A 17,746-nucleotide genomic window follows, 5' to 3' on the forward strand; every position below is an offset into this window, starting at 1 on the left:
TTTTTGTCTTTTTTACTGACCAAACTTTTAAGGAAGTAGATGAAAAATAATTAAAGCCTGTTCGATGGCCACGTCTGGACCATGTACCTGCAACACAGCTCACTGTGAAAGATTACTGAGAGCATCTTTTTGTGATTTCTATGCAGAACACTATGATGTTTGGTGAGCTGTGTACTGTTAAATGACTTAAGGATATGGAATATTGCTACTGTTTATTATTGTTCTCAGGTTAAATGTACAGAGTGTTCCTTATTGTATTTGATTTGATTTTAGAATATGAAGTATAGTTACTGTTTATTATTGTTCTCAGGTTTACTATTAAATGTATAGAGTGGTACTTACTGTATTTTATTATATTTTAAAATTTCCATTACTGCACAGAACATTTCAGATTATTTTACCACAGATCACGGGTACAGATTTTTGCTGTTCATTGTGTATTGGGTAGTACTCATTTTGATTTAGACTGATTAGCATACAGAACCCTATGATGTTTCTGGTATACAGCTGAGAACTAGTTTCTAAAAGTAAAGAATATTATTTCTTATTTTAGGTGTGATAATCGTCAGTAAACATTCTAAGAAGTGGAAATTGACAGGGTTGTATATAGTGCTGTTCTTGCACAACATTTGTCACTTAATTGCCCTCAGGATACTGTTGTTGAGCTTACCAGTTTTACATAACAGGCAGATGCTGCAGCTAATGATGCTGTAATTCATATTAACAAGAAAACAAGTCCATCATAATTTGAATGATAGCAGTCCAAAATGAAAAGATCATATACAGCTTTCCTACTGGGTTAAAGAGCCAAAAAAAAACCATGAAAAATACTTTGTAAAAGCGAGAGGTCGGTAGCAGCTTTCATTTTTTTCTTACAACTTTTCGGTGCCTCCCCAAAAATGTCTGTTGTACCCCCCTGTGCCGCCCCACTAAAGTTAATTTAGATAAGCTCCTGACGTGGAGTCCATGTTCTACCAGTTACAGCAAGAGCTCCCTCTTGAAAATGAATTCTTCCTGTTGGCTTGTGAACAAAGACTAAGGGTGGTTAAGTTTGGTGTGACGGTTCATATTGCATCACTACATACTGATAAGGTGTGATATTTTTATCACGTCTTCTTGCGTGAGCTAAGACTTTTGATTGTGTATCACCCTCCAATATTGAAGTTAATGAATAATGTATGCGAGCTGATTATCTAGGGCGAGCTGATTTACTTACTGGTATTGATTTCATTTTGTGAAAGGCAGTCTTGTGTTCTCACTAACACGTCATGGTTGGGAAAGCGGTTGTGTGGCTGGAGCAGTCATGTCCTGATTTTCTTATGGTGATTGATGACCTTTTTGGGTCTCACCCCCCCTCGTTGAACTGATTTACTGTACAGGCCAGTTTGCCGCTGGCAGTAATCACAGGGGGGAAGGGGAGAAGAAATGAAGAGACAGAGATTTCCTTCTCCCATCCCCCCCTCTGTTCTCCCACACTGTCAACACAGAGCGAACTCAGCTCCTGGTTGCAGCTGGTGGCTCCACAGCGCCACTGCAGTGGGCTGGTCGGAGAGGGAACTGCAGCAGGCTGTTGACAAACTCGTGGTCGTCCCCAGGCAGCACTGCTGCTGTCAGGTGGGATTTACACAGAAGGTCTGACTGATCACTGACTGAACAGTCTGCAGGTTTTCATTTCAAACAAACACAACAGCGGCTGATTGTATTAATACTCTGTCTTATGTGTATTGATCAAGAGTTCCAGCCGGGATGTACTGGTAATCTGTCATTGCAGTCCTGTCATTACAAAGTATTTAACTGATACAGTAAAGTGTATTGTCGGGTGATTACTACTGGTAATAGGTAGATAAATACAGAAAAACTACAGCTGAGAAGCTAAAAAAAAATCCCCACTGTTACGCATCAACTTAGCTAGTTTAGGTTGGTAATAAGAACTTGTTCATGATTGCATAACTTTATAAAGGGTTTATCAGACTAACGATAGAAACTAAAGCATTGCTTTTACTCACATATTTTTCTTCTAGTCACAGTGGCCTGCAATACAAAGTCCTGCACCTCTATGGAAACAGCACAACCATGACTAGAAGTAGAGTGAACTTGCAATGACATAAATCACAAAAAAGAATAAACAAGGTTGAATTCCTTTGAGTATATATCTTTATAAAATTGTAAAAACTTGTAATCAACTTGTGTAACATCTTTCCAAGACCCCACGGGTGTTTCCAGTGCCGGATGAAAAAGGCCGCACAACATTCTATGTATATTTCAGTCTTTAGATTTTTGATTTGTTTATGTAAACACAGCCTGAAAAGCCTCAGTTGGATTTCAGCTGAGTCACTAAAGGCGTCATGGTTGTGTGGTAGACTACAGTTTTTTGTATCCTTTGTTCAGGCAAATGCTTTATTCTTATCATTTTTAAAACATAATGTGATTTTGATGACATGTCACTATGTTTAGGTTAGAGTCGGCTGATATTCTTAATGAAACAACGGGCCACGAGAAAGTTGTAGCAGACCCAACGAAGTGTAAAACTGGAGGATTCTATCTGTTGAAAAATTGTATTGTTTTTTTAAGATAATGTGCCTTACACACCTGCTAACAGTTTTAGGGTTCATAGGGTTAAATACTGACCAAAATAGTGCTAAAAAAAAAGGGTACCATTGTTATATCTTCTTGTTCTTGAAACAAAGCATTTCTGCCAGGAGAAAATAGTTTTGAGAATTTTCCTGTTTTAGAGCAATTGCTGTGGTATAACAACAGTCAACACAGTGACATAGATGCTTTTGAAAGATAGAAATGTTGCTGCACTCCACCTCTTACATATTTGACCCTCAAATTTTCACTGTAATTCTCCACATGTTTTATGAACAAACACTTCAGCCATCAGGACTCTGAAAATTACAGTCATCACAGCACAGTCAAGCATACAAATGATGGGGCTGAGGCTGAATAACAGACCAGATAACTTGGTGAAATTAAGCTTTGAGGTGATCCTGCTACTAATTAGACCGTGCTGCTGCTGTTCAAAGCAATGGGCCTCAGTGTTGCATGTCGGTGTGGAAGCAGTTTGTTTTAAATTAAAGGACATAATTGTACACAGCATCAGGTGATTTATGCCTGTAATACGCTACAGATGCACTGTGTATCGATCCTCTCTACCTTTGAGCTGGTTAACTGGGGAGCTTAATAGATAGGTAGAGAGAGCGAGGGAGATGAAGACAGATGGATACAGAAATAGACACTGAGCGAGGCTGTCTGTCAGGTAGAATGAGGACTTGCCACCTTGTTTTGTCACCTTATAATTTTCTACCTTGTTAACAATTTACCGCACAGTTTTTTTTTTCACGTGGAGGTTCTATACAATGGTGTCGCTTTTAAAACAAACAAAAAACAAGTAGCGTTTATTATGCTTTATCCATAAAATGATTCTGTCTTCACATATTGCCTGTTTTTGCTGCATGTAATTGTACTAGAAGGAATACTGGTTGGTTGAGAGGATGTTTAAAGTGGTGGTATCGTGTCAAACTTAGCTGCAATATTGTCTCAGTTTCAGTACAGTTTTCCGTTCTGTGATCATGTAAATAGTTGTGCTGTTTAGAAGAGAAGACACTAAAAGAAACAGTTGGTCAGCCACACGAGTTAAATGTTCGCTACGTCTGAACTCAGGCAGAAAAGGAATTTCCATTTCCCATGAAGCACAACAGCTCTTGTAATAATATGTCAAAAACCACCAAAAGTGAGTGAGTTTTATTTTGAGAACTAATGTGTCTTTGAGTCACGTGATTCCTGGAGTTACTTTTATGTACAAATATGGTGTCAAATAAATGTATTCTATAGGTCTATGTTGATGCCATATGTTGTTGTTTTGTTGCATCATATCTTGAATGGTTGCTGCCAATATGTGTGCCTAATATTACAGTGGTGGAAGTAAAGATTAGAGCCAGACTGGTAGTAGGTTTTTGGGGCCAGTACCAAAACAGATTTATAGAGTAAATTCTGAAAATGATACTGATATAGGATATTGTTTATATAATTATACATACATGTTGAAGTAATATTGAGAAGGAAAATTGATCAAGGTCATTGTTTTATTAACTTCCCAGCTATGCATTTCATAAACATATTGCAGCTCACTCTGAAGACACTACTTGACTCCACACAACCTTCTACTCATCTCCGATAAATGCTCTGCTACATGTGCTGCAGACATAATATTAGAAACACTGGAGTCCGAGCTGCTCTGCTGGACAAACGATGCAATGATTTCTACATTTTCTGTATCCTGTAAAAAACAGGATATTGGCTAACCAGTATCGACCTGTCAGGCTTTAGTAGAGATGTCTACATGTGAAGGAGACTCTTATTGGAGTCAGTCAAATGCCTTTAAATTACTCTGCACTGAGCACTTTATTTTTGCCCTACTGTGGCATTTTCATACATCATGTCGTAAACAGGCTGGCCGCAAAGTGCAGGGGTGTGGCGTGTTTTAGAAAGTTAGTAGGCAGCTGAAATGTAATGTTTGCAGTATGGTGCTGTTGTAAAGTGGAAGCGAAAGCAGCCTGACAGCTGCTTATGATTTAATAATAGGGCTAATTCACTACAGTGTGTCTGCAGTGCCGGGGTGTCATGGGGCTGTAGCAGCAGCCAGCAGCTCATTCCAACACGACAAAACGCAGCTACTTTTGTAACTGTGTTTAAGTTAGATGGAACTCCCTGCAGGAGGTGGTTTCTACTATTTTGTCTACCTTATGTTGCTGTAAATGTGCCCTCTCAAAACAATCTGCTTACTGACAGTTGCCTCCAAGGAAAACACAGTTGTCTGTCTGTGGAGACACAAGGTCCAGGCACAGATAAGTGTCGCTGAGCCAACATGGCAGAGAACTCCTCCTCCTCCTCTTCTTCTTCTTCTTCTTCTTCTGTCTCCCGGGTCAGAACAGATCCCCAAACTGCTCCACCATGGCAGCTCGGTCTCCTGTGAAGCTGATGCAAGTGGCTCTGAGTTTTGTTGTTGTATCTTGACTACACTGAAAGCAAAAGCAGGCACACCGGCATAACACAGCGACATGTGCGGTGTGTAACTGTATCTGTTTGCTGCAGCGGTGACCAGTTTATCAGGTTATCATTAAACATTAATTAATCTTCTCTTCTAATTACCTGTGCAAAGTCGATAGCATCACCGTGTGAGATTCTACAGTTTGCTGCTCTTGTTTTGTGGTCACAGTCTGATGCTGATGACTCCTGCCCCTCCCTGGCTGTAGCGTTCTGCAGTGTTATGGCCACAGGTCATGTTAAATGTTCAGCCGCTTCCACGTGATGAAAATCTAACATCCTGGGAAAAGAAATGTAACCTTGTGCTCACAGTACCCAGGAGACAGAGTTTCATCCACTTAAATGCCGTTAAATACACAAAGAGTCTCCTCCTTCTGGGAGAGGGGGCTGCACACGCTGAGCTTTACTCGGCTGATTATTCTCAAGGGAAATGGGCTTTGAGCTGCTCCTTATTTGGATTCTGCTCTCTGGCTCCCCGAGAGTTGTTGTTAAAAGTTGTGGTCTTATTAGTTTGCAGACAAAAGCGGTGTCAGATCAAGACCCCCAACATGTGCCATGGCGGCAGGAGATGATTTCCTTCCTTCTTGTATTTTGTTGTTGAGCATTTTGTAGCATAGTATGACCCAAAGTAGTTGCAGCAAATGGTTAACAAGTGGTTGAGTGGAGCAGAAGTGCTTTGTTCTTGAACTGACTTTTGCATCACAACAACCTCTAAATGACAAATTCTCACAAGCTTAATGGCAGATGGAAGCACTTTTTCCATTATTCTCTCATACATGGATGAAGTCTTGCTTGTTTTTTCTTTGAGGTTTTGTTACAGTCACATATAACCTAGCATTTTCTCAATATTATTTTTTTTTGATGAAATTCCTAAAGTTTGCTTCAAATCTAATGACATTTATACAAAATCATGGCCACTAATAATGCTAATTAACATTGTAGCACACATTCTTCATGCTTGATTTTAGTTGTTGTGAAATATAATGTTTGATGGTTGTTTTAAAGCGTACTAGATTCCAGCTAAGTCTGAATAATCAACAGAGGTAATATGTGATCAGTATCTGGTTTGTGATTAACACCATATTTCTCCAACACTCAAACACCTGGAAATAGATTGCACAGAATCAGACACATTAAAACTACCTTCCTAATATCATGTAAGGTCAACACCTTGGGTTCTTTGTCACATTTCTTGGACTGTTCCTGAGCAGGTTCCGTGTTGTGGTTGCCAGCGTTGTCCTCCTGGGGGATTCTGTTGACTTTGGGGTGTGCAGCTTCTCCAGGCGTGCTAATTTGTGTCTGAGCTGGGAGTGTAACACTGCACAGAAACCACGAACCCGTACGAACCTCAGTCTTGGAATAACAGTTTCGTACTTGCTCGGTTTTGCAGAATTTAACATTTGCACTGTGAGTTCAAGATGAGTGAAAATCCACACTGTCTGCATGCTGGCAAACCGCGCAACAACTGGTGCACTGTCAAGATGTGACAGGTGGAAGTTGTGTTCAAGAATTTTTGCTGTAGGAGGGGACTGTTGTTGCAGTATGTGCACCGAACATACTGAAGGTTTTGGGACTAGTACAGATTCTGTAGCAGTCTGAGTGTGGGCTCATAATGTAAATATGTCTGAAGGTTATGAAAACTGACTTTCTTGAGGCAGACTGTAGAGCAGGAGTCTGTTGACTTTTCTACTTGTTAGGCAGATTTTATGTTTGCTGGCTGCAGTCCAAATACCAATCTGATCCCATTCTTATGACTAGTCATTCTGTGTGCTTCCACCTGGAATAGCATATATCATTTCTTTATTCAGGTAGAGACTGTGTGTCTAAGGGATCCGCAGTGGCAAATAAAGAAAAAGAATTTCACATTTCTGAGTCTTCCATGAAAAGTTACAATGAGTACCAGCATCATTAATAGAGGTATTTATATTTAATAACAGCACATTAAGGCAAAACCTAATGAAAATGTTGTCAGAAGTTGCTTCAGTTTATCCTTGTAAAAGGCAAAACAAACTGAAAAATTCACCAAAGACCATCCGGACACAATCAGTGGATGTCTGTATCTCCTGCAGAGCGTTACAGTAACGGCTAATGCAACAATACATTATCATCTACGCATGTCAATCTTCTCTGGTGCAGTCTGTAAAAAATGTTATTTACTGAGGTCATTTGGAATGACAGAAGTCTAAGCGGCGATGCACTTTGTTTGAACACCAGTGAAGCTGAGCAGATAATCGACTGCTGCCATCCAGTTAACTATCCACCAGCTGCTCTCTCTGTGTTTCTGAAGGCTGTGAAAGCTGCCTCCTCTTCTACCTGCTGTCATGTAAGAGTGTAAACTCAGCAAGGATGCAGAAATGTAGACGCAGCAGCAGCAGATCTTTTAGATTTGTCGTGGAGAATAGTCAAACCACTCAGTCAACCTGAAACTAGACCAGACTTTGGTCTGCGTCATGTCAGCAGCCGCTTTATTTCCATCATCACCTTAGCAGCTAAAGTTAGAAAACTGTTTAAAGAAAACTGCTTAAAGACCTGGCTGTATCATGATGTGTTGTTGTAGTGAAGATGTTTCTCTGTCTCTCTGTTTTCCAGGCTCGGTGTGTGCGTGCTGACCTCATGGTGTAACAGGAGTAAAGATGAGCATTAGCAGTGATGAGGTCAACTTCCTGGTCTACAGATACCTACAGGAGTCAGGTAACACTCTGCAAACGTTTGTTGTCTCAATTGTTCTGCCTGTTCCAGTAAACAAGTGTGACTGCACCAGAGATACTGTCATAAAATACTGGTGTTGAACTTTTATTGATGCTTTGCTTTTCAGGTTTACATCCAGTATTAATGTGTTTTTCATTATTTGAAAAATAAAAGCAAATTTTTTTATGTAAGTCATTGCAAAGCATCACCAAAATGACAATAGATCGTATTTAGAATATGTGTTAACATTTAATTATAGCACTAATTAGAGGTTTGTTAGAAAAAGTAAATTGGAGACGTGAATAGATGGAAAACCTATTACATTATCTTTTTAAAAAATCTATTTTTTGCTTTTCTATTGTAAAATGTTTTGGTACACAGTTTTACAGATCAACTTTACTGTTTCTGCTGTGGTTTAGAATTGTGATCGCTGTATCTATGTATCTTTTGTGTTCGAGGACAAATCAATGTCTTCTTTTATGTATAATATAAAATGCATACATTCAGCAGGCACTTGACCTGTCTGATAAGTCTACTTATTGTCTGTGTTTACACGACACATTTGTTGCATAAAGGCAGAATGCAGTGTGCAGAAGTTGTTTTAGGACGCCGACACTATAAACACAAGTGTACAGCTCAGGACAAACAGTACAGTCTGTCTACCATACAGACTTTTATTACTCAGCTACAATGAAACATGGAGAGAGAAGGTGCCGGCTGATGGCTCCACGACCATGTACCTAGTGAAAGATGTTTAACTAGACCCTCCAGAAAAACGCGATTATGGGATCACATGAATTCCCGCATTAAACACCAAAATGCCGCTGATTATGCGGGGGTCAATTATTTCCCAAAAGGCCGCATAATCCCCGCAAAACAGCGCATAATTCCCGCAAGAATCTCACATTTCAAGGAAAAAAAAGAGCAATAGGCGGGTCCCGCTTGATTTCACAATTTCCGCATAAAATGAGAAAACTATAACCAATATAAATGGAGTTGTGAGTGAGTTTTTATGTGACGCCCGGCCTGACAGCATCAGTTCACGCATTCACACACACACACACACACACTGGAAGCACGAGCTGATGTGGAGCGCGGCGCCAGTGTTGCCAACTTAGCTTAACTTTCTTGCTAAATCTAGCGACTTTCCAAAGCGTCCTAGTGACTTTTTTTGTCAAAAACGACTAGCCACAAATCTAGCGACTTTTTCTGCTGTTTTGGAGACTGACAGGAAAACTCGGATCATTCTGCAGTTACTGTCCTCAACAAGCAGCAGGTGCTGCCGTGAGCTTCTCCCCCTCCCAAAGCACAGGCTGTCAGTCCAGTAACCCCGCAGCAGTCCCAGTGTCTGATTAGAGGACACATTCCTCCGCAGCCAGACGGCAGGTGAATCGCGCATATTTTTGCATATTTCACAACTATTCGCATACTTTGCAACTTTCTGCAATTTCCCAGCATAAAATGGCATAAAACCCTCGCATATTTATTTGCATAATCAAGGATTTTAGGCCGCATAATCAAGGATTTTTGCCCACGTTTTTCTGGAGGGTCTATTAAACAGATTGTATTTCAAGGATGATTCTGACGTACTTTAACCTGTTGTAATGTGCCTCATGCTAACTGTACACCTTACTGCGATTTGCGGAAGCAAGGAGTTGCAAAAAACGGTGGACTGAAACACCCAAATTATCCCCCTAGAATGGACATTGTGCAAACTACATTAGTGATCTCCACCATGGGATTCTTATTGGCTGATTCCACTACCTGCATATTGACACTTTGATGCACAACATGGCTCAGCAGTGACCCAAATCCAACGGAAAATGTGTATCTCCTGACCTACACCGCACATCAAAGGGTTAATGTGCACGTAAGTTGGTTTACATGTGTGACTTCCTGGAAACTTAACAGTCAAACATGATGGTGGATCACCGCATGGCCCTTAAGGAGGACGGCTGCAAGTCTTCTCAGTTTGATGGCTGGCTGCATTTATTGAAAGCAGAGAACGCAGACTTCACAGTCCGGAGGTAAACCGAATTCAAGACAGACGAATCTACTGAAAGACAGCATAAGTCGGGAAACCGGTGGTTTTCCTGCACTCACTATTCTGGACCTGTTGGTGGCAGAGTGGGAAAATCTCCATGTGTCCATGGATGAGAGGAATACCAGCTGTGGAACTACAACTAATAAATCTGCAAATCTATTCGAACATCCTGGTGTTTAACCTCCACATCAGCTGGAAGGAAAGACCAAAACGGTCCAGACTGAATGCTCTCCGTATGCTCAGTAAAAGCTTCTACAGCAAGTAAAAGTTCTGCAGAACCAACACATGTAAACACACCAGTGGATGAATTGAACAGTCATCATGTCATCTGGCAAGTTTCCCCAGATGGAAATCCTTAATGCAGTTAGCAAAATGGCTGCTCCAGACGGCTAATTTCTGTGTTTACTCTCAATCAAACTCTGCGGGGAGTTCACGCTAGTCGCCCGTTTAGACAGTTTTGTGAGACTCTTTGTTTCCCTGAATCTTTAGCTTGACTCAGAAACCACACAAGACAGGGAAAATGGGAGCAATGCCAGGTGGAAATAAACAATCAGCAACATCAGGAGCTGATTTCAAATGTGATTCCATTTGACAGTTTGGTCCTTTTCAGACAGAAAATCTTAAAATGAGTCAAAAATTATTCAGCCACCCTGTATGTGAGGAACCATGTAGGTGGGAGAGCAGCCTGACTCACTCGATGTAGATTGTGGGTTTATCCGTTGTCTGCAGGTTACCATTTTCAAAAATCCCCTTCACTACAGCAAACAGCAAACTGAATGCGGAAAATTTAGACAATGAATTAGACAATTTAATGACAATACTCGGCCTTCTATCAACAGAATTTCTCCCTACATCGTTTTGCGGGGGGGGGGTTAACTTTGTGCTCATTAAGTTGTGATTGTTTTGAAGAAATGCAAACAAACCTGAGCCTTTATTCCCCTCTATAGCAGAATGATAGAGAAGTGAATGGTGTGACTGTGCACGACTAGTCGGACAATAACCTTGATCTATTTTGCAAAACACAGATGAAGAGAAAAAAGTGTGATCACTGATATTTTGTACTTCTATCTTTCATTCAAAAGGCTTTTAGTGCACAGATTCTCTACTCATTCTGTGCAGTGACTAGCTCAATGTGAATTTAACTATATTTCAATTTTGGCTTTTTATGCGAGTAAAACATATGTGCATCCAAGTTAAAAAATAGCAATTTTACTGAAGTCTTGTTCCATTTACTAATCAAATCTTCGTGAAATGTTGGAGACTATAATGCTGTTTGTTTATTAAATACATTTGAAGTGTCACAACATTTGAAGTGCACTACCGGTACTGGGTGTTATAACCAGCGAACAGAATGATTTCAAAAACACTGCAGTACGAGAAAGAACATTCAGTTCAGTTTAGTTGTAGAAACAAGCTGTTGCAGCCTCAAAAAAAAAAAAAACTACTAGGGTTGTTGTAGGGTTGAGAAATGCTCAAGAATGTGAATATGAAGTTGCAGTGAAAATGATGGATTTCTGACAGCAGAGAAATTTGTGCTAAAAGTGAAGGGGAGCAGCATTGACTGTGATGTACAGTATGCCATCGCCCTCCAAAGGGAAGAAGTAAAAATATACTCTGTGTCCTCACCTCTCCTCTCCAGGGTTCTCCCACTCAGCGTTTACCTTTGGTATAGAGAGTCACATCAGCCAGTCCAACATCAATGGTGCTCTGGTTCCCCCTGCTGCCCTCATCAGCATCATCCAGAAGGGCCTGCAGTACGTGGAGGCTGAAGTCAGCATCAATGAGGTGGGACACACATTCTCCTCTTTTTATTTTCTGCTTTGAAGTTTTTGTTTTGAGCCTGGCTGCTGGCAGAAAGGTTTATCCCTTAAACGACACACTCTGGTTGGGGATGTTTGAGCTGCCCTTCAAGGTTTTTAGTATCTCCTTCTGTAAAGAGAACAACAACACGGGACAATCCTAAAGGATGTACCTACTTCTTTGTTGTATCTGTAACAGTTGTTGTTACACGTTAAGACCATTTTAACCCTCTGAGCTCCCAAGAAACTTTTGGGTGCTTTGTTTGCTCCTGTTACATCGTTACTCACTGTGAGCTTGTTTTTCTACTGCAATATAAAGTCCTGCACCTTTTTGGAAACAGCACAGCCATGGCTAGAAGGAGAAAGAACTCAAAAGTGTCTACAAAAAAAGTGCAGGACAGTTAAACTGCCAGAAATGATGAAAAATCAAAGTTGAATTTATTTGATTGCTTACTTTGCCAAACTTGGAAAAACCTCGAATCAACATGTACAACACAAGTAGCCAGAGGTGCTACCAATGCTGGAAAGAAGGTGGCTCTACCTACTACAGATAGATTAATATTTGCATTTTTAATTTGTTTCAGTAGTTATCTCCTGTCTGCTCTGTGCAAACACAACCTGCAGTTCAGCTGAAATGTTTGGTCATGATTTTAGTTGTGAGAATGTCGGTCACAGCTGAATCTCTATGAGCTTTTCTGTTGTGCTGATGAGGAGTGCAGTTTCAATTTAGATTTTTTATAGTATGTGGTTCAAACGGTTTATTTTTGTCCAATTTTTAAACGAGACCTGTAGAATAAAACGGTTTTGATAAAATCTCACAATTTTAGGATTAGAATAGATAAATAGCAGGCCAGTCTGCTTCTCTCTAACCGGTCACATCTCTTTCTCTGAAGGACGGCACGTTATTTGACGGTCGGCCCATCGAGTCCCTGTCCCTGATCGATGCAGTAATGCCGGACGTTGTCCAGACGAGGCAGCAGGCTTACCGGGACAAAATGGCCCAGCAGCAGGCCGCAGCGTCAGCGCCGGCATCGGCCACCGGAGGCAGCATCGCCGGCAACGCCAAGAACGGAGAGAATACTGCCAACGGGGAGGAGAATGGAGCCCATGCCTTAGCAAGTAAGAGAGATGTTCACAGACAGGAAACATGATAGATAGCTAGCTGCTATGATTAAGTTGCTCTTTATTAGCCAGGACAGTTTATATCGATTTGGACATTTTGTCCACCTTGTGAAGTAAATAAAGTTTATTTGTAGCACACATTTAAACACAGTCTATGCTTTCCAAAGCCTAGACTATTCAGCTGCTCAACTATGGCGATGTTAACAGTTAAATTATCTAAATGTGTAACTATAAAGTAACTAGTTCAGCTACTTTAACACATGCTAGCTGTGTCCGTCCGCAATAAATGTGTAGTAGTTCACATCTTTTAACGAAACGTGTCACTAAACAGGCTCCACACCTGATAGTTTAATCTCCTTTCTTATTTCACACCATGAATTTTTGGTCTTATTTTTGTCACATGATGTTCCATGTGATGGTACACACAGATAAAGCTAACCTGGCTGCAGCATCTGTAAAGACACGCATTTCCTTGTGTTTGCACCAGGGTGCATAGTGCGTATAACATATAGAATTGGGGACACCAAGCAAAGCTGTGTGGAAACAACAGGTTCTTGTTCTCAAAACTTCACAAAAGAGGCTGCAGGGAGTGTAATTTGTAGTGGGAGATACAGCTGTGGTTCATGAGCATCGAACCTCAAACGAGTCACGCATTCTTATTCTCGAAACTGAAAATATATTAAGGACACATTAGTTTGATTATTAGACAACCCTGTTGTGCTGATGGTTGTGTCCTTTGTGTGTCTGACCAATCAAACTGTGTTCTCAGACAACCACGCAGACCTGATGGAAGTGGACGGAGACGTGGAGATCCCTCAGAACAAGGCCATGGTCTTGAGGGGCCACGAGTCAGAGGTCTTTATCTGTGCCTGGAACCCAGTCAGTGATCTGCTGGCATCAGGGTGAGTCCTCGGTCCTCTTTTCTTCTGCTTTCCTTTAACACTGGCCTCTCACTGTCAAAATGAAACGAGAAAATGTTCAGATCCAGACAGAAGAATTGACATGAGACTGTTCAGGAAAAGACTCTGAGATTACTGCTCTTTTTGTGGATAGACTGTTCCAGAATTCCATCCAAAGAGAAATGTCATCAGCTGTGTCAACGCTAATCAAAACACCATTTTTAGCTGCCAAAGACGTGCATGGATTACTGCAAACTGTCAACAGTGGAGGAAGATCCCTTTACTTCAGCAAAAGTACCAATGCAACTGTTGGAGCTAGTTTAACTACTTCATATCTAGTTTTATGTACAGGAACAGTAGATACAGCCGAGGGCTCGTCACAGTATTAATGGGAGGAAAAAGTAGAAGAAACAAAATTCTGATGCACATAATCTGTTTTCAGTTTTTCTCTGGTCATTAACTTTGTTGAGATATTAGATCATTGGAACATTTACTGAAATGAAACCATGTGAGAGAAAAAAATATCACTATTTGGTGGAGTTGTTAACAACTCAAGAGACATTTGATATCTGAGCCCGACTACACACTGCTTTTTGTGGAAAGTCAACAAGGATGGAGACCACTGCTTTTTACACTGCATTTTAAAAGCTTGGGCTGTTATCTACTGTGTGGAGTTATCATCTAAAAAGCTGTCAGATACATGTAGTGGAATATAAAGTAGAATATTTCCCCCAGAAATGTAGGAAAGGATTAAGTAGTGGAAAACAGAAACACACAAAGTACAAATACCTCAAAATGTATTGAAGTAACTTTCCATCAGTAACTACTATTTTGTCCTTCACTAAATTAAAGAAATATTCTGCACAACGTTCACAGCCCTACAATTATGAGTCTAAACATTTTTGGGTTTTCTTTACCCACAAAGACTGAAAAAAAAGAGTTTTATGTAAATAAAAAACAAACAAACATACATCTAAAGTGTGTGTGATTGTGTCTGTTTGTGTTTCAGGTCTGGTGATTCGACGGCTCGTATCTGGAACCTGAGTGAGAACAGTACAAGCAGCTCCACACAGCTGGTCCTGAGGCACTGCATACGAGAGGGAGGGCAAGACGTTCCCAGCAACAAAGACGTCACCTCACTAGACTGGAATGTAAGCACGCAAACACACACTAATACACACACACAGAGGCACACAAGATGTCACATGAGTTCCTCTGCATGGGAGTTTTAATTCACAATATGAGACCAGATGAAACTTGTTGGAAGACTTGAGATATTTCTGAATACCGAAGCGCTGTTTTGGTATTCCTGACTTCATGTAATGTCAGGTTGTTTTTCATGGCTTTAATCATTTTTGTGATGATTTTCAACTTTCAGAAAAGCACATGAATGTTGTCAGTGACTAAAGTTTGCAGAAGATCACTACATGACAACCAGGAGCTGGAAAAGTGTCTGCTAAATGAAACTGTAGAATTGTCGAAATCAGTGTCTGAAAATAAAAAAGAAATGCTTTTTAAAACGGTCCAGTGTTGAAAATAAAAAAAAAGTCGTATTTGCAAGTAAGCAGCTAAGGTGCGGTTTAGTTACATAAAAGTGAGATGGCCACATCATGTATCAGAGTGTACATCTGAGCCCAAGGCAAAGGAAAAAATTCCTGGAAAGAGTCCACACCGATGAGGCCTCTCTAATAACACCAGCTGATCAGCTTTACTCTATTACTGCATCTGAAGAGTAGGTCAGTGAAGGCATCCAAACAGGCTCATATTAACACACACCTGTCTCTCTCTCTCTCTCTCTCTCTGACAGAGCGAGGGAACGCTGTTAGCAACAGGCTCTTATGACGGCTTTGCCAGAATATGGACGAAAGACGGTGAGATGGCTTCACTTCATCACATCAGGAGCACAAAGTGTTAAACCAGTTTATTCATGAGGAAGCTGAGCAGCTGTGGGAACTGTGATTATTTGCCAAGTCTGCACTACAGTCTGTGCACCACATGGTTGAGTTAATCCTTAAGCAATGCTGCCACCTAGAGGCAGGTTGACGTATTGCTAGTGGATCATTTTTTCCGGATTACAGTGTATTTTTGGTCAGGTATTATTTATTGTATTATAACTAGACACTTAAAAGCTTCTCGTTTTAGATGTTGTGAAAGTCATACTTACAGATTGTGTTGCCTTTCTGTGTGTTTTGCTCCACAGGTAACCTGGCCAGTACTCTCGGCCAACACAAAGGTCCCATCTTCGCCCTGAAGTGGAATAAAAAAGGAAATTTTATCCTGAGTGCAGGAGTAGACAAGGTAAACCACCACTTGCTCTGTAGATCGGCCTGTTAAGGTGCAACAACTACAAACAAAAACATTGTTTTTCCACGCTTGGGTCGCTTTTGAGGTTTTACTTTTTGTTGGGTCTGTTCATATATCAGTTAGACTGAATTATAGAACATTTATTCCTAAAAACATGGAGTTATTTGCTTATTCAAAGGTAACCTCAACAAAATGAAACAAAGATTTGAAACTTCCAGATGCTGGAAAGTAATGCAAACTAGCACACAGTTACACACATAATGCCTCATTTGCACATATAAACATAAAAATTTAACAAAAAATCTAGCACAAAAATATATACAGTAATCAGCTGAGCAGGTCTCTTGGTGATGGTAACTGTTAACATGTGTCCTGACAGACTACAATCATATGGGATGCCCACACAGGAGAAGCCAAACAACAGTTTCCCTTCCATTCAGGTATGATAACGTTTCTCCTTTTAATCTACAGTTATGAAGTTTTACATGTTTACACTGTGCTCTGCTGTCTTTGTTTCCTCTTCGTCTTTCTAACGTTGCTCTTCCTGTCACCCACAGCTCCAGCACTAGACGTGGATTGGCAGAGCAACAATACGTTTGCCTCTTGTAGTACAGACATGTGCATCCACGTCTGTAAACTGGGACAAGACAGACCCATTAAAACATTCCAGGGACACACAGTAAGTGGTTTGTGTGTGTTTGTAAGCAGCACCTCCCCGGTGATGACGTGGAACATCTGAATGCAGCCAAAAGAGAAATCGTACAAACTTTGACTGTCACTGTTCAAATAAATATTTGATCGAAGTTAGTTTGAAACTTTGCACCTGCATTTCCTCATCCTTCTTTTCTTTGCCTCCAGAATGAAGTAAATGCAATCAAGTGGGACCCCACAGGAAACCTGCTCGCCTCCTGCTCAGATGACATGACGTTGAAGGTGAGCTGTGGCAAAAAGAAAACGCTGATTTGTTTGGTGTTATAGAGTATTCTGAATAAACATTCTCATCTCTGCTACTTCTAAACTTGTATTTCTAGTTTTTGCTGGTCGCTGCTTGGTCAAAAATGAACAAACGGATCAAACTAATGAATAACTGCTAAGAAACAACAGTAAGTGAAAGTAAAGGATGACCTTGCTGTGTGGTTTTGTGTGTCCTCAGATCTGGAGTATGAAGCAGGACTCGTGTGTCCATGACCTGCAGGCCCACAGCAAAGAAATCTACACCATCAAATGGAGTCCCACCGGGCCTGGAACCAACAACCCCAGTGCTAACCTCATGCTAGCCAGGTGTGTCACTTTATTGATACTTTAGTGTTTTTACTCAACGTGATGTGTCCCTCCAACAAATGTAGCTGACGGCGATCGAAGCATCCTGACTCATCCTGCTTTCCTGCGTCCACAGCGCATCATTTGACTCCACAGTTCGGCTCTGGGACGTGGACAGAGGCATCTGCATCCACACGCTGACCAAACACCAGGAGCCAGTCTACAGCGTGGCTTTCAGCCCAGACGGTCGCCATCTGGCCAGCGGCTCTTTTGACAAATGCGTGCACATCTGGAACACACAGGTAAGAAGAGAACAGGAGGGTGTGTGACACCAGCACAGCTAAAGAAAAACAAATCTCTGAAATAATAACATTTGTGTCTGTGGTGCCTGCAGACGGGAGCTTTAGTCCACAGTTACAGAGGGACGGGGGGAATCTTTGAGGTTTGCTGGAACGCAGCGGGGGACAAAGTGGGAGCCAGTGCGTCAGACGGATCTGTAAGTCAACACACGACTCTGTGGATGTTTGGCTGCATCCGTGCGGCTCTTACCGTCTGTCTGGCATCAGCCCTACAGGTTGTCCTCT

The 17,746-nt window shown here is 41.1% G+C and overlaps 1 protein-coding gene and 1 long non-coding RNA gene across 2 annotated transcripts in view; one reads left to right on the top strand and one right to left on the bottom strand.

Annotated features, from left to right (window-relative positions):
* Window positions 1–17,746, top strand: part of tbl1xr1a (TBL1X/Y related 1a) — a 59,640-nt gene that overhangs the window by 37,704 nt on the left and 4,190 nt on the right. The window contains exons 3-15 of the mRNA XM_022216404.2: window positions 7,636–7,737; window positions 11,418–11,563; window positions 12,471–12,696; window positions 13,469–13,601; window positions 14,608–14,749; window positions 15,406–15,469; window positions 15,799–15,896; window positions 16,282–16,342; window positions 16,460–16,581; window positions 16,761–16,835; window positions 17,056–17,183; window positions 17,299–17,464; window positions 17,557–17,658. Coding sequence (XP_022072096.1) covers window positions 7,680–7,737; window positions 11,418–11,563; window positions 12,471–12,696; window positions 13,469–13,601; window positions 14,608–14,749; window positions 15,406–15,469; window positions 15,799–15,896; window positions 16,282–16,342; window positions 16,460–16,581; window positions 16,761–16,835; window positions 17,056–17,183; window positions 17,299–17,464; window positions 17,557–17,658 — 1,521 coding nt within the window. The 5' untranslated portion in view covers window positions 7,636–7,679. The remainder of the gene's footprint in view (window positions 1–7,635; window positions 7,738–11,417; window positions 11,564–12,470; window positions 12,697–13,468; window positions 13,602–14,607; window positions 14,750–15,405; window positions 15,470–15,798; window positions 15,897–16,281; window positions 16,343–16,459; window positions 16,582–16,760; window positions 16,836–17,055; window positions 17,184–17,298; window positions 17,465–17,556; window positions 17,659–17,746) is intronic.
* LOC110966971 (uncharacterized) lies at window positions 12,744–17,141 on the bottom strand. Its single transcript, XR_002596774.2, has 4 exons — window positions 17,028–17,141; window positions 16,396–16,840; window positions 15,763–15,845; window positions 12,744–13,652 (listed from the first exon to the last, which is right to left on the bottom strand). It is a non-coding gene; the product is annotated as an uncharacterized LOC110966971 (long non-coding RNA).

Source organism: Acanthochromis polyacanthus, chromosome 4 (assembly GCF_021347895.1).
Source record: "Acanthochromis polyacanthus isolate Apoly-LR-REF ecotype Palm Island chromosome 4, KAUST_Apoly_ChrSc, whole genome shotgun sequence".
Taxonomy (NCBI): Eukaryota; Metazoa; Chordata; class Actinopteri; family Pomacentridae; genus Acanthochromis; species Acanthochromis polyacanthus.